At 46.8% G+C, this 22,463-nt stretch overlaps 1 protein-coding gene across 1 annotated transcript; it reads left to right on the top strand.

Annotated features, from left to right (window-relative positions):
- Nucleotides 1-62: 62 nt before the first annotated feature.
- Nucleotides 63-18,865, top strand: TDP2 (tyrosyl-DNA phosphodiesterase 2). Its single transcript, XM_002714156.6, has 7 exons — nt 63-330; nt 407-483; nt 9,511-9,684; nt 10,314-10,405; nt 14,385-14,503; nt 16,302-16,472; nt 17,764-18,865. Exons 1-7 carry the CDS (start codon nt 202-204, stop codon nt 18,043-18,045), a joined length of 1,044 nt encoding a protein of 347 aa, XP_002714202.2. The 5' UTR covers nt 63-201; the 3' UTR covers nt 18,046-18,865.
- Nucleotides 18,866-22,463: the final 3,598 nt, after the last annotated feature.

Raw genomic sequence — 22,463 nt, 5'->3', positions numbered from 1 at the left:
CCCTCGGCCCCGCCCCCGCCCCCGCGGCTCGCGCATGCGCGTCCCGGCTCGCCCCAATCGCCCCCGGACCGCTGCCCAGCCGCGGAGCGCGTTTCCCAGCCGGGCGGTTGACGCGGCCGCGCCGGGGCAGTGCGCGCCTGCGCGGAACGGGGAGGCGGTAGCTGGTGCCCATTGAGGGCTTGGCGAAGCCGCGGCGGGCTGATGGAGCTGGAGGAAGGCAGTCCCGAGGCGAAGAGGCGGCGGCTCCAGTGTGCCGAGTTCGCCGCCGTGGCGAGCTGCGACGCCGCCGTGGCGCAGTGCTACCTGGCCGAGAACGACTGGGAGATGGAAGTACGCCCTCTCTACCTTCCTCCGCCCTTGCCCGCTTCGAGGAGCGCGCGGCCCACCCTGTGCCTTTGCTTTTCAGAGGGCGCTGGACTCCTACTTCGAGCGGCCGGTGGAGGAGAGCGTCTTGGAAAGCCGCCCCTCGGAGCCCGGGACCTGGTGAGAGGCGCGGGGCGGAGGGCGGTGAGGGGCCGCCGGGGGGCCGTGAGCCCCCTTGCTGAGGTGCAGAAGGAAACACCTGCGGGGTGGAGTTGGACTTGGAAGCGTGGGAGAGGCGTGAGCCAGAGGTTTCGTTACCGGACAGATGATCGGGGCCTTGGTGCGCCAGCCGGCTCACCATCAGGCAGCGTTTCGGGCTTTGTTCCGGCGATGGCCTGGGGGGGTCCAGGGTGTGGGGCAGGTGGACGTTTCCTGATGGGGAGCCCAGCGTCGGTCGGTGGTTTGCAGGTTTCCCCCGTGGCTGGGTCTGGGGGCTGCCATTCCAGCCGTCTCACTTCCGTGGGCTCCGGGGATTCTTAGGTAGACGTTACTGTTGGTAAGACTCGTCAGAGGCAGCTCACTGTATTCGTAGTTGGTTTTTGTTAGTTAAAATATGAAAAAGATAGGAAGGGAAGGTGCCGTTATTTTGATTACACTTGGAAACGGGTGAACGAGGCAAAAATCCTCTATGGAAGAATGGCTGCTTGACAGGGCCCCTGCTCCCTACTTTGTTTATCTACTTGCTCTCACTGGCCAGCATTTCAGAATGCACCTGCATAGGACCCGGACGCTGTGGCTTAACCGGTTAAGCTGCAGCCTGCAATGCCTGCATCCCACATGGGTCCGAGTTCCAGTCCCAGCTGCTCCACTTCCGATCCAGCTCCCTGCTAATGCGCCTGGGAAAGCAGCAGAGGACGGCCCAACAAAGCCCCTGCACCCACGTGGGAGACCGGGAAGAAGCTCCTGCATCCCGACTGGCCCAGCCCCAGCTGTTGTGGGTGTTTGAGGAGTTAAATATCGGATAGAAGACCTCTCTCTGTCTCTTTCCCTCTCCTCTCTCTCTAACTCTGCCCTTCAAATACATACATACATACACATACATACATACATACATAAATGCAAAACACACCCTCCCCTGTTAACTCCAGTGCACCCATCCCAGTGTCTCCATTAGTGCTGCTGAAGTCCAGAGGCCCTGTGAGTCCCTCTGCAGTTTGACCACTGCCTGGCTGTCCAAGTTCGTCTCCTGCCATCTTCCCTTTTTGGCCTGTCTTTATAAACATTTTTATTATCTGTGTGGAGCCGTTTTTCTTCCTTCTTTGCTAATAACGATGCAGGCTTCAGTTTAGACGTGACCTGTCTTTCAGAGAAGCTTCTCCTGACGTGCCAAGTCTGGGTGAGGCTCCCCTAGTCGGTGCTCCAGAGCGTTGTCCATGGCCTTGCCCGGTGACTTGGTGCACGCTGTAACTGTTCCACATTTTGTATCTTGCAGGCTGCCCGTTTGGTAGAGACAGCCTTGTATGTCGCTGACTTCCCAGTTGCTAAGTCTAACGCAGTATTTGACACATGCAGTCCGTTCTCAGTGAATATACACTGAGTGTGTATTGAAGTTCTCCCAGCTATGTGGGCAGCCTGTGCAGCTCCCTGTTGGCAGTGGAGACGACCTTCTCCCTTTGACCTCTCAAGCTGCCCTGGCTTCTGGAATGTGAAAGCCTTTTCCTAGGCTCCTGTCTCCCTCTGCCCTGCTGCTTTTGGGGAATTGCCCACCTGCCCACAGTGTCTTGTGTCTGGTCCTCATGTTGTAGTAGCCAGAGCCACCTGGGCTAGGAGGTGTCACCTAGTCCACGCCAGCCAGTCAGATCTCCTCTCCTTGGATTTTGGGGTTAGGAAGGAGAGAGGGAAGTTTGGATCTTCCTGTGGAGTAAGAACTGTAACATGTTAACATAGCATGGTGGGATCCATACTCATCCTCTGGTTGAGCAGGAGAAGAGAGACCATGGAGAGAATGAAGCAGAGAGAAGTCGATTTGCAGGATTGGGAGAAAGCACGCCTTGCCGCACATTGTCTTTTTTTTTTTTTTTTTTTAAGAGTTATTTATTTGAAAGTCAGAGTTAGAGATCGATCTTCTATCCACTGGTTCACTCTTCAAATGGCCCAAACAGGCAGGGCTGAGCCAGGTGAAAGCCAGGAGCTTCATCCAGGTCTCCCACGCGGGGCCCAAGCACTTGGGCCGTCTCCACTACTTTTCTGGGTGCATTAGCAGGGAGCTGGACTGGAAGTGCAGCAGCCGGGACACTTGTCCTTTCTGAAGCCTGGCTGCATTCCAGTACCTGCCCCTGATGGTTTCTGATCTCCTCCAGCCTACCTCAGTTGCCACTTGTTCCAGCAGACTGGATTACAACTGATAAATTGGAACAAAAGAGTAGATTCTCTGAAATGGGCCCTCAGTAAAAGTGTGAATGGAGTTGAGTCATGGCGACAGTTAGGAGCCCCTGATCCCAGAACAGTAAAAAAAAAAAAAAAAAGTGTTTGATTAGGCCATGGTCTGTTGTCTCAGAACTCAAATCAAGTGCCAGTGGGAGTGAGGCTTTTGAATTTTGTCCACTGTGGAGAGAAATGGGAAGGCTGGAAGATGTTTCCTAGGCCAGTGTTTTCATGGAGCAGAGCTTGATTCGATTTTTGGTGTTGGCTTTAACAAAAAACAGCAATAAAGAACAAAAGGAAATTGTTAGCAAGATACTATGACCAACAAATTCAAGCCTGCTCCATAGGGACTTTGTCTTAAAAGAGTGAGGCGGGAATCTCAGGTTGTTAGCAAAAGGTGAAATTGAACTGAAGGCGATTTAGCCCCTACATCAGAATGTATAGTATCTCTCAGGGGAGATAAGGGGAACCTTAAAATCGCTGTGCTGAATCTTAGCTGCATGTTAGAATTATCTGGGGAGTTAAATACTCTTCCTGTTGCACCGCTTCCCAAAGATTTTAACTTATTGAATCTGGAGTAGGGCCCGTTTGCTCCTCCTAGTTTTTGTTCTTTTTCTTTTAAAACCTCCTGAGTGTTTCTTACATGGAGCCAGCATTGAGAGCCACTCCCCTCAGAGCCCTGGACCAGCAGCATGGACACTGTGGGAGCTGCTTAGATGTGCAGAGTCTCAGGCCCCATCCCAGACCTGCTGAATACATTCTGGCTTTTTGGCTTGATCCCCAGATGGCTGTTTTCCTTTTTTTTTTTTCCCTGAAAGGCTGGGAGAGGGAGCTCTCATCCACTGGCTTACCCCACAGCAAAACTGGTAGCAGGAAACTCAGTCCAGGACTCCCATGTGGATGATAGGAACCCAAGCACTTGAGCCATCACCTGCTACCTCCCAGGATGGGGATTATCAAGAAGCTGAACTTGGGAGAACTGAAACTCAAACCCACGCATTCAGATGGGAGGCAGACATCTCAGCTGACGTTTTGTTAGGCCGGATGCCTGGCTCCCTCCTCCAGCAGCGATACAAAGGAGAGCAGAGCTGGGCATTGGCCCAGAAGCTGGGACACTTCTTTGGATGCCCTCATCTCATACTGCAGTGCTTGAATTTGAGTCCTGGCTTTGCTGTGTGCTTAGGCTTTCTGTTGGTGTGTACTCTGGGAGGTAGCAGGTGATGGTTCAAGTAGTTGGGTTCCTGCCATCCACTTGGGAGACCTGGATGGAATTCCTGTCTCAGCCTCAGCCTGACCCTGTTCTAGCTATTACAGGCATTTGGGGAGTGAACCAGTGTATGGAAGACTTGTCTTCAGCCTTTCAAATAAATAGATTAGGGGCTGGCCTGTGGTGCAGTGGGTTAACGTCGTGGCCTGAAGTGCCAGCATCCCATATGGGCACCGGTTTTAGTCCCAGCTGCTCTTCTTCCGATCCAGCTCTCTGCTATGGCCTGGGAAAGCAGTAGAAGATGGCCTAAGTCCTTGGGCCCCTGCACCTGTGCGGGAGACTCGGAAGAAGCTCCTGGCTCCTGGCTTCATATTGGCGCAGCTCTGGCCATTGTGGCCAATTGGGGAGTGACCCAGTGCATTGAAGACCTCTCTCTCTGTCTTACCTTTCTCTGTAACTCTGACTTTCAAATAAATAAATAAATCTTTAAAAATAGATTAAAAAACAATTTTTTAAAAAAGAATTATTATTTTAAGATTTATTTATTTTTATTTGACAGGTAGAATTATAGACAGTGAGAGAGAGAGACAAAGAGAAAGGTCTTCCTTCCATTGGTTCACTCCCCAAATGGCTGCCAAGGCCGGTGCTGTGCCGATCTGAAGCCAGGAGCCAGGTGCTTCTAATTGATCTCCCATGCGGGTGCAGGGCCCAAGCACTTGGGCCATCCTCCACTGCCCTCCTGGGCCACAGCAGAGAGCTGGCCCGGAAGAGGGGCAACCGGAACAGAATCCGGCGCCCCGACCGGGACTAGAACCCGGTGAGTAGAAGAAATTTTTAAGAAAAGATTTACTTATTTGAAAGCCAGAGTTACAGAGAGAGCAGCCATGTGCTCTCCAGAACATCACCTGTGACACTCCTCCACTGAAGAGCGTAGGGAGTGTGTTTACAGTCTCTAGGAAACAAATTGAGTTATAGATGGGCATCTTTTAACTGCAGAAAGGGTGATTTGTGCTGTAAGGTAAGGGGCTTAATGTGATAGACACTTATAAAAAATATTTATTTGTTAGGCAGAGAGAGAGATGGTGGGGGAGGGAGATAATTGGTCTTGCATCTGCTGGCTCACTCCCCAAATGGCTGCATCAGCCAGGGCTGGGCCAGGCTGAACTCAGGAGCCTGGAACTCCATTCAGGTCTCCCGCAGGGTAGCAGGGACACCTTTGTCAACTTCTGCTTCCCAGGTGAATTAGCAGGGAGCTTGACTGGAAGCAGAGCAGCTGGAACTCGGATTTGCACTCCAGTATTGGATGCCAGTGTCACAAGTGGTGGCTTAACCACTGTGCCACAATGCTAGCCCCTACATCTTTAAAATACAGTGTGTGAAAGAGAAGATTTGATAGAAATAAAGAGCTAATATTCCTTCTTCCTGGTCAAGGATCTAACATCTTTGACCAGGCATTGGAATCACCTGGCTTTTTCTCTTTTGTGGTAAGTCTTTGGGGGAAAAAAAAAAGTATAATATTAAGAAAGGAATTTTGGGGCGGATGAAAACAACAAAGGAGAGTTTTACATGTAAAGAAAATGACTCAGAAGATTTGTTTTTTGCTTCAGAGTGGGCATTGCATTCAGCTTGGCACTTAGATCTTGGCTTGTAAATACCATTCTTCACTGAAAGGAACAGGGCCTCTTAGAAATGACAGATAACAGGGGCTGGCGCTATGGCGTAGCTGGTAAAGCTGCCACCTGCAGTGCTGGCATGGCATCCCACATGGACGCTGGTTCGAGGCCCAGCCGTTCCACTTCCGATCAGCTCTCTGCTGATAGCCTGGGAGGGCAGTGGAGGATGGCCCAAGTCCTTGGGCTTTGCATTGCATGGGAGACCCAGAGGAAGCTCCTGGCTCCTGGCTTCTGATTGGTGCAGCTCTGGCCGTTGCAGCCAGTCTCTCTCTCTCTGCCTCTCCTTTTTCCTCTGTGTGGCTCTAACTTTCAAATAAATAAATAAATCTTAAAAAAAAAAAAAAGAAATGACAGATTACAGAGCAGGAGCAAGATGAATCTGGACTATCTGTGGTGCTGGAAAGTAATGGGTTGTCCAGAAAATGTTGGGGACATGCCAGAGAGACAGGGACCAGCTTAAAAGTCCCGTTCTAATTCCCTCCCCTGCACCTCCATGCCTCTGCCTCACAAACCCCCATCTATGATGAGATAGGTGGAGTGACAGGATAATTGATAGGAATAGATCATAATCTACAGAATAAAGTAACAATCCATACTGATACACACTTGTTTAAGGAAGAAGGGGACACTTCGTTGTAGCAGAATTCCAACTACTAGGTATAGAAAGCATGAGGATTTAAAGAAGTCATCAGTTGGGAACCACCATAGTAATTATTTCTGGGAAACATCAGCAATGGATACTGAAACTAGTAGGTAAAAATTTAATGAGAAGCAAAATGTGTACATAGTTGCAAAGTATACTTACCCATAAATCTCATTATAAAGGGGGAACTCATAAGTGAGGAATCTGGTTGACAATATGTTAACCAAATGATCAAAGTTAATATCACAGTTTTGGAACAAATCCATATTAGGCATCTCCGGGTAATTACTCAGGAGGACATATAAAGATACTTTAAAAAATTAGTGGTAAATTCATTTTATGGAAAACCGCATGGATTTAAACTTTTTTTTTAAAGATTTATTTATTTGAAAGAGTTATGGGGGTGAGGGTGAAGTGGGGAGGTGGAGATCTTCCATCTGCTGTGTGATTCCCCAAATGCCTCCAGCAGCCAGGGCTGAGCCAGGCTGAACCCAGGAGCCAGCATCTTCATCTGGGTTTCCAACCTGGGTGGTAGGAGCTTAAGCACTTGTGCCATCTTCTGCTGCTCTTTCCAGGCCATTAGCAGGGAACTGGATCTGAAGTGGAGCAGCCAGGACATGGACCAGTGCCCATTTGGGATGCCAGCATTGCACGTGATGGCTTAACCTGCTACAGTACAATGCCAGCCCTAATAAACTTATCTTTTACTTCCATTTCTCCATGATTTTTTAAAAAATATTTATATATTTGAAATGCAGTTACAGAGAGAGGCAGAGCCAGAGAGAGAGAGAGGTCTCCCATCCACTGGTTCACTCCCCAAATGACTGCAGTGGTCAGAGTTGAGCTGTTCTGAAGCCAGGAGCCAGGAGCTTCTTCCGGGTCTCCCACACAGGTGCAGGGGCCCAACCACTGCTTTCCCAGGCCATAGCAGAGAGCTGGTTCAGAAGTGGAATAGCCGGAACTTGAACCAGCGCTCATATGGAATGTGGGTGCTGCAGACTGGGGCTTTAACCCATTGTGCCACAGTGCCAGCCCCTGTTCTTTTGAAGTATCCTCATTCTTCAAAAAAATGCATAATCTGACTTGAATCACAAGAAAAGATCAGACAAACCTAAAGGTTGTTTGATGATTTTTGAAGGATATTCTGTTAAATACATAGCCTTTAAGCCTTTACTCCTCAAAAATGTCCAGGTCATGAGAAACAAAGATGGCCTGGTCAACTGTTACATACTGAAAGATACTGAAAGACAGCCTGCCGTCCACACGCAGCATGTGATCTGGGGCTAGGCCACTGTTAGCAAAAGTGCAGCAGGTCTTTTTTTTTGAAGATTGGTTTATTTGAAAGAGTTAGAGAGAGGTAGATAGGTCAGTCTTCGATCTGGTTGTTCACTCCCCAAATGTCTGCAATAATTGTGGCTGGGCCATGCCTAAACCAGGAACCTCATCCAGGTCTCCCCTCTAAGTGCAGGGGCCCAAGCACTTGGGCCATCCTCCATTGTTCTCCCAGGCTCATCCTTTCATTGGATCGGAAGTGCAGCTGCTGGGACTAGAACCGGTGCCCATTTGGGAGGCTGTATCGGAGGTGGCTTAACCCACTATGCCATAATGCCGGCCCTTGGAACAGGTCTTGAGATAGTATTGTATCAATGATAATCGGTTTGATAATCACTCAAGTATGTCCTTGTTTTTAGGAAGTACATACCAAAAGTAAGCAAATGTTTCAGAGTAAAGCATGTAAATGTTAAATAAAATATTTACATTTGGAGAATCTGGATGAATAGTGTATAAGGATTCTTTCTACTGTTTGCAGTTCTGAAAATCTAATTCCAAATACAGTTAAAATATTGGCAGTAAGTTTATTAAAATTACAAATGTAAAAATCCCAATTATTGAATTTGTGAATAGCTTCTACATTTGCTTGGTAATCACCTTTTAGTGATGTTTTGTGCTTTCACTCAGATGTCTGGGGCCTTGGTGGGATGGCAGATGGCAGATCAGACAGGACTGACTGAGTGCCACATGTGTGGCCCCTCCAGCCTGGCAGTCTCAGTGTAGTCAGCATTCTTACGTGGCAATTGAGGGTTCCCAGAGCACATGTTCTAGAGGCCTGAATGGAAGCCCATTGCTTTGTATGTCCAAGCCTCAGATGTCCCAAAATATCCTTTCTGGTATAGTTGGTTGGTCAGTTACTTGGACTCACTTTGAAGGGGAGGAATCTCAGACTGTACCAACCCAAGAGGGGACAGCAAGGAATATGTAATTGTTTGTTTCCTACCATGAGACATGATTTCAAATAGGATCTAGAACGAATGCAAATACATTTGTAAATCCTACATTTCTTAGTGTAATTTGGGGTCATTTTTTTAAAAAAGATTTATTTATTTATTTGAAAGGCAGAGTTACAGAGATGCAGAGGCAGACAGAGAGAGAGAGCTTCCATCCACTGGTTCATTCCCCAATTGGCTGCAACAGCCAGAGCTGGGCCAATCCGAAGCCAGGAGCCAGGAGCTTCTTTCGGGTCTCCCACACAGGTGCAGGGGCCCAAGGACCTGGGCCATCCTCTGCTGCTTTCCCAGGCCATAGCAGAGAGCTGGATTGGAAATGGAGCAGCTGGGACATGAACTGGCGCCCATATGGATGCCAGCACTAGTCGGCGGCTTTACTTGCTACACCACAGCGCTGGCCCCAGGGTCATGGTTTATAAGATTATTTTAGAGACACACTGAAGGCTGTTGAGTTGACTAAAGTGTAAATGAGCAAGCCTTTGGGTCAGAATCAATTTTTCCTCAGTTGTGGCTTTTGTTGTTCTGCAGGCAGATTATTTTCAGACTCTTGTTAAACTTACAGGGGCTGGCGCAGCGGCATAGCAGGTAAGCTTGCTGCCCGCAGCGCCAGCATCCCATATGGGTGACTGTTCAAGTCCTGGCTGCTCCACTTCCGATCCAGCTCTCTGCTGTGGCCTGGGAAAGCAGTAAAAGATGCCCAACTGCTTGGGCCCCTGGCCTGGAAGAATCTCCAGCCTCCTGGCTTTGAAATAGCTCAGTTCCAGCTGTTGTGGCCATTTAGGGAGTGAACCAGCAGATAGAAGACCTTTCTCTTTCTCTCTAACTACTTTCCAAATAAAATAAATAAATTAAAAAAAAAAAAAGAAATAGGGAAGAGGCAACATTTAAAAAAAATAACCTCACCTGTAAGATGAGGGCCTTCGTAATCCACTTACAAATTATTTTCCAAGTTTTGTTCTATTCTGATGTTGCCAGTGTTGACCTCACCAGCGAAGAAACAAGTGATTCCATTAGTTCTACAACCAGCCCAACTGAAAATACTCAGCAGGAAGATGGCAGCATGTTCTCGTGCATCACCTGGAATATTGATGGGTTGGATCTGAACCATCTGCAGGAGAGGGCCCGAGGAGTGTGTTCCTACATAGCTTTGTGAGTATTGTCACTTCTGGCTAGTAGTTTTCTAATGTTGTAGTGTCTCTTGTGTATCTACGAGTGATAGCCCAGCACCGCAGGCTTTACCGCAGGAGCTGGGTTCAGAGTCCGCCCCGAGAAGGATCTCAGTGACTGCCTCTGAGAACGAGATGGGGTTTGGGTGGAGAGGGAGCACTCGTGTTTATTAGAAGCCACCTGGGACTATGTATTCAACTCTGTGTTATGAGTTCTGCCATGCAAAGTCGCCCAGAAAGTCTGTTCCTGCCCCAGACTGGCTTTGCAGCTTCACTTAAGTTCTCTGGAGCTCAGCTTTCTTCGTTGTGGATAAGAATTTTCCAGAGGATTGTTATAGATAACTGTGAAAGCTTCTGCTGGAGTGTAGTACCACTCGCAGGCTCTCAGTGTCTTCTATTGTCAGTTGTTGCCATTGTTTTTTACTACAGTGTTTTGTGTTAAGTTGTATAGAAGATTCTCAGTTTATAGTCGTACAAGGTTAGTGTAAACATTGACTATCAGATACCTTAGAGATTTTGTTTTTCTTGTATGTCATGGAATTTCCTTCCTCTTGGTAGCTGAAAGTGAAATGGTATACCTGGTATTTACTATAAACTGATGTTTTCAATTAGGTACAGCCCTGATGTGGTGTTTCTACAGGAAGTTATTCCTCCATATTGTAGCTACATAAAGAAGCGAGCAAGTAGTTATGAGATTATTACAGGTAACAATTTTCTTGCTACTTCTTTTCCTTTGAAAAACAGATCAGTGAAAGAGATAAGTAGAGTCAGTCTGTTGGCACAAAAAGAAGAAAAACCAAATGAATAAGTTTGAGAATACTAAGCAAGGCACAGGATACTAAAAGAATTATAGGAGAACATTTTATACAATTTATTTATTTTTAAAGATTTATTTGAAAGGCAGAGTTACAGAGGCAGAAAGAGAGAGAGAGAGGTCTTCCACCCACTGGTTCACTCCCCAAGTGGCCACAACGGCTGGAGCTAGGCTGATCCAGAACCAGGAGCTTCTTCTGGGTCTCCCACATGAGTGCAGGGGCCCAAGGTCTTGGGCCGTCTTCTACTGCTTTCCCAGGCCATAGCAGAGACCTGGATTGGAAGTGGAGCAGCCAGGACTCAAACCGGTGCCCATATGGGACTCAAACCAGTGACCGCACTGCAGGCGGTGGCTTTACCTGCTACGCCACAGCGCTGGCTCTACATTTTATACAATTTAATGTTAATAAATGTGAGAAAAGTGATTAAAATAGATATTTTTCTGAGAAATTACTAACATTTGAGACACTTTTTGATTGAAGTTGTTTTAAAATTTTTTAATGTGATAATTGCATTGTGATTATGCTTTTTCAAAAAGTCTATGAATTTGTTTTAACCTTTTTGCACTGAATAACTTAGTTTTTAATTTTCCATTTATTTTGTTTTTGCTAAAGTGCATTTAAAGTGCCACTTTGGCCACATCTCATGGTTTTTATGTTTTCTTTGACTTTTGCTGTTACATAGTATGTGATTTTTTTTTTTTTTAGCTCTGATTTCCTCTTTAATCCAAAATTGCTAAGGTCGAGAATTCCCTCTCAGTCTGTGTGTGTAGGACTGCTCTTCTGCGTTCTCGAGCATTCTTTTGCTTCTCCTTTTAGAGTTTCTCGTTTTCTGAATCCCAGGCTTTCCTTCTGCCTCATTTTATTACAGCTCATTCTCTGGTTGCTTTCTAGAAGTAGTGAATGGGTAGTGAAGTTTTTGGATCCTAACATATTTGTAATTGGTTGATAGTTTGGCTGAACATAGCTTTCTAGGTAGGAAGTCATTTTTAGGGCATTGCTTCAGTGTCTTTTAGCTTGTGTTATTGATAATGATGTCTGCCGCTCATTCCTGTTTTTGCCCAAATCTCTGACGCTTTGAGGGTTTCTTTTTCTTTTTTTTTTTTTTTTAAAGATTTATTTATTTTACTTGAAAGTCACAGTTACATAGAGAGAGAGAGAGAGAGAGAGAGAGGTCTTCCTTCTGCTGGTTCACTCCCCAGATGGTCAAGACAGCTGGAGCTGTGCTGATCCGAAGCCAGGAGTTTCTTCTGGGTCTCCCATGCAGGTGCAGGGGCCCAAGGCCTTGGGCCGTCTTCTGCTGCTTTCCCAGGCCATAGCAGAGAGCTGGGTCAGAAGTGGAACAGCCAGGTCTCGAACCGGCGCCCATATGAGATGTCGGCACTGCAGACAGTGGCTTTACCCGCTAAGCCACAGCTCTGGCCCTAGGAGGGTTTCTTTTTCTTAACTGTAGCATTATTTTGTTCTTTTCTTTCTTTTTTTCCCTCTTGTTGATTGTCAGAGAGAGAGACAGATGAACAGAGAGACCACTCATCCTCTGGTGTACTCTCCAAATATCTGCAAAAGCCAGGGCTGGGCTGAGCCTGAAGCCAGGAGCAGGGAACATGATCCCGGTGTCCTGCCCGGGTGGCAGGAACCCACTCACTTCAGCTGTCACCACTGCCTCCAGTTTGATTCAGCAGGAGCCAGGACTGCAAATGCAGCCCAGCGTTCTAATGGGGATACAGGCCTCTTAGCCAGCAGGCTGTGTGCTGACGCCATTTCTCATCTACTGTGCTGTTCAGGGAGTCTCAGATCTGGAAAATTCTTTTTCTCACCTTCCTTCCTCTTCTCTCCTAGTTGTCTTTCTTTCTCCCCTCTATTGCCCTCCGTGCTCCTTTCATTCTTTCTTTTTCCTTTTCTCACTTCTTTCTTTTCTCTTTCCTTTTCTCCCTCCTTTATAATTCCTTTTCTCATCCCCTTTTGGGAATCCCTCTGTTAAAAGACCCTTTCATTTTCATGTCTCATTGATTTTTCATGTCTCTGTCCCACTTTCTTGGCAACTGTCTTGGTTTTTAAATATTATTTTAATTTCCCAGGCCTCCTGTTCATTTAATGTCAGGTTTTTTTTTATGGCATTTTCTTGTTTATGGAGGCAGTACCTTATCACATAGGACATTATTTTGTTAGTTGTTGGTTAGTTTGTTTTAGGTGTTAATTTTTTGTCTGCGTTGCTTTAATTTCTTCTTTTTGTCTGTGTTGGTTATGTCCTGCCATGTTGGACTTGTTGACTCTTGGTTCACATGTAAACACCAGGTATTAAAAAGCCAACGAGAGCTTAGTGTCCCCCAGCAAGGCCAGGTAGTACACCCCACTAGGGGTGGGTGAGGGATGATTGATTGTGGAGTAGACTGCTGCTTCCCCCGCTGTCCGTGTGTCGACGTGTGGACGCCCTTCATCTCAGGCCGCGCGGTTTCCCTACCAGAGCCCTCTAGCTTTCTGGGTTCTGGATACTAGGTGGCATGCTTGTTTTGCCTCCCTGCTGCAGGCAGCCCTCAGCAGGGGCTGAGGCTCGAGGAGACACACTTTTACGTCATCCCTGCTTTCAGTCCATTCCCAGCTCTCCTTCAGAGGCTGCTGAGTGGCTGGAGCAGCCACAGTTCAGTTTCTCCGTAAACCGCTTGTCTCACTCATGTGTGATCACCTGGATGTAAGGAGTTGGAGAAGACCCCAGGGAGATGCTTAATCCTATATCCAGTCCTTGAACGGACCCTTTTAAAAAAAAAAAAACCTCTCTCTCTCTCTTTTTTTTTTTTTTTTAATTTGAAAGCAGAGTTAACAGAGATTGTCCATCTGCTGGTTTACTCCCCAAATGGCCATTAATGGGCAGGACTGGGCCAGGCCAAAGCCAGGAATTCGGAGCTTCCTCCAGGTCTCCCACGTGGGTGCAGGGGCCCAAGCACTTGGGCTGTCTTCGGGTACATCAGCAGGGAGCTGGATCAGCAGCCAGATCTCAGGCTGGTGCCCATATGGGATGCCGGTGCTGCAAGTGGCAGCTTAACCTGCTACTCTACGCCAGCCCAGAACTGGCGCTCCTGTTCCTAGCTTGGCACTGTACCTTTTGTGGTACATTTGTGTTAACATTCCCCTCCTGTCTGTGGTTCTCCGCTACAGGCATTCAGGTGGTCTCCCTGTTCTGATAGGCAGTTACCACTTCTCCATCTGCGTCTCCTGGAAAACTGCTGGAGGCTTTCATTCACTGACTTCCACTCCTGTTCTCTGAACGCATGTCACTTTGTCTCAGTTCAAGGCTCATCTGCTGGGTGTTTTGCAGAAATTTCTTACTTGATGTTGGCCAGTATTTTTGGCACTTACATGCTTTTTTTATTTAATTATTTGTTTGAAAGGCAGAGTAACGGAAAAAGGGGGAGAGAGAGATTTTGCATCCGCTGTTTGACTCCCTAAATGCCTGCATAGCTGGGGCTGGCTGGGCCAGGCCACAGCCAGGAGCCATGAACTCCACTGGGTCTCCCACATGGGTGCCAGGAGTCCAAGTTCTTAAGCCATCTCTGCCGCTTTCCAGGTGCATTAGCAAGAAGCTGGGTTGGAAGCAGAGGAGCCAGGACTCCATCTAGCACTGCATTGTGGAATACAGGACATCCCAAGTGGCAGCTTAACCTGCGGTGCCACAGGACCCCACATTTTTATATTTCTTCCATATTTCCAGTTAAATATTCAGAGGGGGCAGGTAAACAAGTGGACTTAGTTTGCTTTCTTAGACTATTTTGAAATAACATATCTGTTGTCATAAAATCTTCAGGAGGGGAACTTGTAATAAGCTGAAAATACCTTGACCTTCTTAGCCTAAATTCTTTTCCACAACCATTTGAAGGTCATGAAGAAGGATATTTCACAGCTATAATGTTGAAGAAGTCCAGAGTGAAATTAAAAAGCCAAGAGATTATTCCTTTTCCAAACACCAAAATGATGAGGAATCTCTTGTGTGTGCATGTAAGTAATTTTTTAAAACTGACTTTTTTAAAAAAAAGAAGACTTTGTTTATAGTTCTATGGTGCTATTTTCTGAAAACCATTACCTTTAGATAAAAATTTGTTCTTTACATACAGATTGTTTTAAATAGTTTTAAAGAACTTTATAAGTTAACTTTTTACATACATTTTTAATATGGACACACTTGTAAAAATGGAGGTTTTTTTTTTTTTTTTTTTTTTTTTTTTTTTTTTTTAAGATTTGTTTCTTTGTTTGAAAAGCAGAAATACAGAGAAAGGAGAAAGAGAGATCTTCCATCTACTGAATCACTCACCAAATGGCCACAACAGCCATAGCTAGCTAGGCCAAAGCCCTGCCAGGAGCTTATTCTGGGTCTCCCATGTTGTAGGGGCCCAAGCACTTGGGTCATCTTCTGTTGCTTTCCCAGACACGTAAGCAGGAAGCTGGATTGGAAGTGAAGCAGCCGGGATTGAACCTGAGCCCACAGGGGATGCTGGCACTGCAGGCAGAGGCTTAACCTTCTGTGCCACAGCACTGGCCCCTAGAATTCTTTTTTTTAAAGAGATTTATGTATTTATCTGTCTATCTTTGAAAGACAGAGTGACAAAGAGGGAGAGACAGAGAGGTCTTCTATCCACTCGTTTACTCCCCCAGATGGCTGCAATAGCCAAATCTGGGCCAGGCTGAAGCCAGTAGCCAGGAACTCCATTTGGATTTCCCACGTGAGTGACAGTACTTGGGCCATCTTCTGCTTTTCCAGGCACATTAGCAGGGAGCACTCTGATATGGGATACTGGTGGGACCCGCTGAGCCACAGTGCTGGCTGCTGGAATTCTTATATATATATAGTGACATCCTACAGTGTATCTTTTTTTAAAAAAATTATTCATTTATTTGAAAATCAGAGCTACAAAGAGAGAGGGAGAGACAGGGATCAAGATCTTCTATCTGCTTTTTCACTTGCCAGATGGCCACAATGGCCAGGGCTGGGGCAGGCCAAAATCAGGAGCCAGGAGCTTCTTCTGGGTCTCCTGTGTGGGTGGCAGAGGCCAAGCACTTGGGCCATCCTCCGCTCCTTTCCCAGACCGTTAGCAGGGAGCTGGATAGGAAGTGGAGCAGCCAGGACATGAACCGGTGCCCATATGTGGTAATAGTGTCGGTGGGCATCAGCTTTACCCCATATGCCACAACGCTGGCCTCCAGTGTGAGTATGTTAACGGCAAGTTAGACAATGAGAGAGAGAGCTGGACTGGAAGAGGAGCAACTGGGACTAGTACCCGGCGCCCCAACCAGGACTAGAACCCAGAGTGCTGGCGCCGCAGATGGAGGATTAGCCTAGTGAGCCATGGCGCTGGCCTGTGAATGGTTCTTAATTGTTCACTTAACTCACAGTTTTGAGTACTTGTGTGCCAGGCCCTTAATAATATAACAGTAAATAAGAATCCTCTCTGTTTGCAGATGACTCATGGCTTTGTAGGAGGGAAATAATTGTGGTTTAATTGAGTTTGTCCAGTATGCTGTGGGAGTCCAGAGGAGGAGCTACAGATGGCCCCGGGACACTGCGGGAGGGCTGATGGTGGAGGGCTGGAGTGCTAAGGAGGGTGGTGCGTGCTAAGCAGTCTTCTTTGGGGGCAGGACTAGCACCCTACACTTCTCTGGATGGGCACAGTGCTGATTATAGTTTCAGTCTGGTAAATATAAACCAGTGGATCAAGAAGGCTGTTGATTTTGTTACCAGTGTTCAGCCTTGGTGGTCAGTGGGCTGTTTCGGTGATGGTAATTATTTATCCTGTTGCAGGCGAGTGTGTCCGGGAATGAACTTTACCTTATGACGTCCCATTTGGAGAGCACCAGAGGCCACGCCACGGAACGAATGAACCAGTTAAAAATGGTCCTAGAGAAAATCCAAGAGGCTCCAGAATCGGCTACAGTTATATTTGCAGGAGATACAAATTTAAGGGATCAAGAAGTGAGTGACAAAGTCATTTTAATGTTCATGGACAAGCCGGTGCCGCGGCTTAACAGGCTAATCCTCCGCCTGCGGCGCCGGCACACCGGGTTCTAGTCCCGGTTGGGGCGCCGGATTCTGTCCTGGTTGCCCCTCTTCCAGTCCAGCTCTCTGCTGTGGCCTGGGAGTGCAGTGGAGGATGACCCAACTGCTTGGGCCCTGCACCCCATGGGAGACCAGGAGAAGCACCTGGCTCCTGCCATTGGATCAGCGCAGTGCGCCGGCCGCAGTTTCAATGAAACTATGAAGGCATGTGACGTCATTGGCTCATATAAATGCCGTCTCCTAAACTTCAGACTAATGTGGAGTAGCAATTTTGCCTTGTTTTTACTTTTTGAGTTTGAAGAACTACTAACAGGAATAACTGTGCCCAGTAGGCATTTAGCCTTCTGAGTTTTGTCTTCTGCCCAAAGGTAGGACCCTATTCATGGCAGAAGACAAGAGACAAAGCCCAATCTCTCCAGCTGTATTGATATTTTATATTATACCAAAATGTTTTTACTGTATATCTAATTATTTTGTATGTGCAATTAATAATTGATATTCTGATTGAAATGCCATACTTAGATGTTGTACTAGCCAAGACAACTTTGTATTTTTTACTTAGGTGTTTTTAAGATTTATTTTTATTTATTTGAGAGAATTATATTGAGGGAGAGAGAGATCTTCCCTCTGCTGGTTCTCTCAAATGCCTGCAACAGCTGGGCCTGCGCCAGCAGCCAGGAGCGTCTAACAGATCTTCCAGGTCTCCACACGGGTGGCAGAAGCCCAAACATTCGGGCCGTCTTCCACTACTTTTCCCAATCCATTAGCAGGGAGCTGGATCAGAAGTGGGGCAGCTGAGACACAAAAAGCCCCCACGACACCTTTTTAAACTAAAGGGGAGGGGCTGGCGTTGTGTAGAGGGTTCTGCTGCCTGTGACACCTGCGTATGGTATGAGGTGTGGTTTGTGTTTCAGCAGCTTCACTTTCGATCCAGCTCCCTTTAATGCACCTGGGAAGGCAGCGGAAGATGGCCCAGATACTTGGCCCCTGCTGTGCTCGTGGGAGACCCAGATAGAGTTCAGGGCTCCTGGCTGTAGCCTGGCCCATCTCCAGCCGTTTTGATCACTAGGGGAATAAACTAGTAGATGGAAGATCTCTCTGTCTGTCCTTCTGTCTCTCTACCTCTGCCTTTCAAATAAATAATTTTTTTTTTAAATTAAGAGGCAAAGACTGTGTAAATCTTAAAGCGTATTCTTTTTCTTTCCAGGTTGCCAAATGTGGTGGTTTACCCAGCAACATTCTGGATGTGTGGGAGTTTCTGGGCAAACCTAAGCATTGCCAATATACATGGGATACCCAGATGAACTCTAACCTCGGCATATCTGCCACTTGCAAGCTTCGTTTTGATAGAATATTTTTCAGAGCAGCAGCAGAAGAGGGCCACATTATTCCCCGAAGTTTGGACCTCCTTGGGCTGGAAAAACTGGACTGTGGTAGATTTCCTAGTGATCACTGGGGCCTTCTATGCAACTTGGACATCATATTGTGAAAGGCTTTTCAAATACAAGTTTTAAATATTCTGAGCAATTTTGTTCAAGATTTTTGCAAATGTAATTTCTATCCGTCAGGAAAGGTAAGTTTAACATGGAGAAATTAAGATACTGGATCATTGTTAAGAAAAAAAAAAGCTGTGACTTATTTTTGTGGATTGTTTCTTCAGAATTGAGACTTAAATATTTATTTACTAAAGCATACCTGTGTTCAGAATGAAAGGGCACAAAGCCTGTTGGAGCTTCTAACAGCGCTCAGAGCTGCTAACTGAATTCCAAGCAAGGCCACCCTGTCTCGGGCCAGCCTTTGTAGGATTTATTTTCCCTCAATCAGGCACCAAAATACTAATAATTTTGAAGTATGTCTTAAAATAAAGAAGAGGTTACAGAATCCTTGGAACTGGGTCTGTTCGTTATAGTTCACATATTGAGACCCCCTGAAATGTAAACAACGCCGGCATCTGACAGCTGTCCTGTATCAGACTCCGTCAGCTGACAGTACAGTACTTAATTTGTACACTGTACGTTAGGCCTTATGATCTAACATCCCAAAGCTCTAATTCATGTTTGTAATTATGTTGCCCACAGAGGCAAAGTTAGACTTTGATTATTAAAATCAGTTTCATGTCCCCACAGGACATTATTATTTTTTCCTAAGAGAAAAATAAATGTGTACAGAGAAACAGGCTTTTGGGTTTTGCTACTTGTAAAATGGAAATGTTTTACAGAGTGAATAAAGAGTATTTTTAAATGTGCTTTAAAGAAAAAATTCCCCACAGAAGAAATGTGCTGTAAATAAAGAGTTTTATAGTTTGCTGATGTCTTTGTGTTCGTGATGGGATTATTTTTGCTAGCTCCACTGCCACTACCTCCCCTTTGTGCGGAAGAAAGCAGCTTTCTGTGTTGTTACCACACCATGAGTATCCAGAATACATCTGCGTTCTTGGTATTAAAAGGAAACTCAGCTGGAATCACTCAGATGAGAAATGAGAGAACCGTATTTTCATCAGGAGCACCATAATCAGAACGCCTCAGAAGGTCTGACTGTGTACAGAATATTCCCTTTGTGGCGACAGTGGACACGCTTTATGTTCACTGTGACTTTAATCATTAAACAATAAACAACTGATGGTAATTTTTAGTAGCAGCCCTTATCAAGGTGATTTCTGTAGGAAAGGGTGGTTCTGGCATAAATTGTCTATTCACATAAATTGTTATTCACTTAAGTTGAAGAACTGTATCTCACACCACTTTACAGGAAACCCCTGAGATCAGTAAAAGTGATAGGCAGCCCGGTGTATTCTGTTAAATAAGGATTATCACATTGTTTAAAACCATGAGAACATCATTTCCTTTATATATCTCAGAGCAGCCACATGAAAATCTTCCTGTCTGTGTATCATGATGCAGAGATCTTAGAAACTAGCTGTAAGGAAAATGGGAAAAATCAAACCACTTAAGATTATTCATGGGCAGTAATCCTCAAACAATGAAAGAATTAATGTACTACAGGTTGAGTATCCTTAATTTGGAAATCCAAATTACTCCAAACTCTGATAAATGTTGAAGGCCCATGTGACACCTGACCTTGCATGCTGGGTTGTAGTGTTAGGCAGGAAGTTAGGTATGAGCTTATGTGTGTGTGACAAAGGCCTCCGGAGAAGACTTCTACGTCCAGCATATGCATCCACATCTCAAAGTCATCCCGATAATGTCTCAGGGGCAGCCCAGTGTTCGCATCCTGCCCTGCCCCTTCTACCTGACAACCTGCCAGGTGGGGGTCCCTGCCCCTTCTGCCTGACGAATCTTCCACAATCTCCCAGATGCAGCCCAGTATCTGCATTTCAAACACCCTGCTCTGATCCCCATTCTCTAGGGGGTCCTGCTCACCCTTCCTCTGAACCCAGGATGGCGCCAGCTAGGCTTCCTCCTGTCTGATACCTTCAAGGGAAAACTCAGATAGGAGCTTCTTAATATTTACAGCCATAAAATCCTTTGTTTCAGGAGGAGATGTGTGAAGACAGAGACCCATCTCCTTAAAAACCCCCGGCCTCAACTGATGGGGCGCTCAGCCCTCTGCCTCTCTGCTGAGCCACCCGCCTGGTCTGGCCAGGTGTAATCTCCTCTCCACATGTAACCTCGCTCCCCCCCCACCCCCCAGTCTCTCAGGCTCTGAGAGATGTCCTTACGGATGTCCCTTCCCTAATAAACCTTGCTATTTTACCTCCCACTACTCTCTGTCTCACGCCTGAATTCTTTCTTGCGCGAAGACAAGAACCCTGCAATTTCTCCGGTAACAGTAGTAGATGCAGGATGGAGAAGGAGGAGGTATGGGTGTTTGGCCTGGTCTTTAAGTTGTTGGCTGAGACACCTGTGTCTCATGGTGGAGTGCCTGGGCTTGAGTCCCGGCTCCGACTTCTGACTCCAGCTTCCTGGTAACGCAGACTCTGGGATGCAGCCGGTAAATGGCTCTTCCGATTGTGTTCCCGCCAGCCATGTGGGAGACCTGGACTGAGCTCCTGGCTTCCAGCTTCAGCCCAGCCCAACACTGGCCATGGTGGCACTCGCGGAGTGAGTGAGTGCATGAGAGCTCTCCCTGCATCTCAATATTTTAAAAATGTAGGTGCACAAAAAAGATTGTACAAAATTGCCTTTAGGCTATGAGTATGCAGTGTATATGAACATGAATTTCATGTTTAGACATAGGTCCTATTCCTGCACATGCATACACGAATATTCCAAAAACTGAATGCTTCTGGTCTCAAGGAGTTCAGAGGAAAAAAAATCTGATTTGCACGATCTTGAGTTTTTTACTTTTAATCTTAAGTTTTTCTTGCTGACCTTTCCTCCCTTTTTAGAGAAATTCCAACTCAGAATCTTACATTTAAAAAAATGTATTTATTTATTTGAAAAGTAGAGTTAGAGATAGGGAGAGAGAGAGAGGGAGAGAGAGAGGTTTTCATCCTCTGGTTCATTTCCCAAATGGCCACAACGGCCAGAGCTGGACAGATCTGAAGCCAGGAGCCAGAAGCTTCTGCTGGGTCTCCCACAAGGGTGCAGGGGTGTGGGGGAGGCTGAATCCGGAGAGGCCTAGAGGAAACTTCCTGAGCCTACCTCCATTTGAAAACCTGTTTTTCAGTTTCAAATCCCTGGTGGCAAACAACCCAGCCCCAGGGTGCTTTTGCCTAATGATCATTAAGGAGGTATAATAGGGGTGGCTAAGACCCTTTTGCATCACAACACCCCACCCCTTGCCCGCATCCACTCTGTACCATCCGCTCTGTACCTCAGCTGTATATACACCTCCCTTTTACAATAAAGTGAGACCCTGCTTCGACTGGGCTCCCCACCACGTCTGATTGTCCCCCGGGTTTGGGGAAGGCTGAGTGGCGGCGGGTGGTGCACTTCCCCTCCTCGGTCAAGGCAAGCTGCGGGCAGCCTGCCTAATTCGCTGGCGGTGGCGAGGAACAGTCACCGCACAGGGGCCCAAGGACTTGAGCCATCCCCATGGCCATCGCAGGCCATAGCAGAGAGCTGGATCAGAAGTGGAGCAGCTGGAACTACAACTGGTGCCCATATGAGGCAATGCTTTCATTGGCATGATGTGGATGTACTTTAACCTTGATAATGAAGGGAGCGGGCGAGAGCCGCCCTAAAGGTGGCCTTGATAAGATAGAAAAACAGGAACTTCGACCCAGTACTTTTCCACTGACTATACTTCCTCACCGCTCAACGACCCCCTCCCCTTGTCCAAGCTTAACAAAGAAAGGAAAGGCACGTAGGGCACGTAGCCACCCGTAGCCACCCGTTTCTCCTCCTCAATGACCCCCTCCCCTTGTAGTTGCCCAATGAACTCACGCCACCCTATGGTATGCTAATTTTGTGGTTTTGCCCCCCTTAAAAGCTGTGTGAGATAACTGCTCAGGGCTCCTCTCTTTCTTGCTGCTTGCGGCAGCAGAGGGCCCATTTGCGCAAATGAAATAAAACTACCTCTTGCTTTTTGCATCGCCTGGTCTGGAGTCTGTGTTTCTGGGGTCGTCACAAAAGGGCACCACTTTGGGGGTCCTTCAATAAATCTCAGTTTCTCCCCCCTTCATCACGACTGATTGTTGCTGTGCAGACGTCCCAACTAATGGGTATAAGCCAGAGGAGACAAAATGAGAAAAGCTGTACTAAGGATACTTCACTACCCTTAGTCCCTACTGTAGCGTCTGGCACGGAGCAGGAACTCAGCGAATGTTCACTGAGCTGAAGAGAAGCAGCCTGGAGTCTGGGCCCCAAGGAGGCAGAATGCTTTTTTCCTGTGAGGCCAACATGGATATAAGCATCACACACACACACACACACACACACACACACACTCATACATACAGAGAGAAAGGTCCAGGACCACCGGTGACTTCATTTTGAGAGGCAC

This window comes from Oryctolagus cuniculus, chromosome 5 (assembly GCF_051225735.1).
Source record: "Oryctolagus cuniculus isolate XC-2025 breed Fujian yellow rabbit chromosome 5, ASM5122573v1, whole genome shotgun sequence".
NCBI classification, from domain to species: domain Eukaryota; kingdom Metazoa; phylum Chordata; class Mammalia; order Lagomorpha; family Leporidae; genus Oryctolagus; species Oryctolagus cuniculus.
This window is presented reverse-complemented; position numbering and strand designations above follow the sequence as displayed.

Coding starts and splice junctions, on each gene's coding strand:
- TDP2 (XM_002714156.6), top strand. CDS start 202: ATGGAGCTGGAGGAAGGCAGTCCCGAGGCGAAGAGGCGGCGGCTCCAG. Junction 331..406: donor AGAACGACTGGGAGATGGAA/GTACGCCCTCTC, acceptor TTTGCTTTTCAG/AGGGCGCTGGACTCCTACTT. Junction 14,504..16,301: donor GGAATCTCTTGTGTGTGCAT/GTAAGTAATTTT, acceptor ATCCTGTTGCAG/GCGAGTGTGTCCGGGAATGA.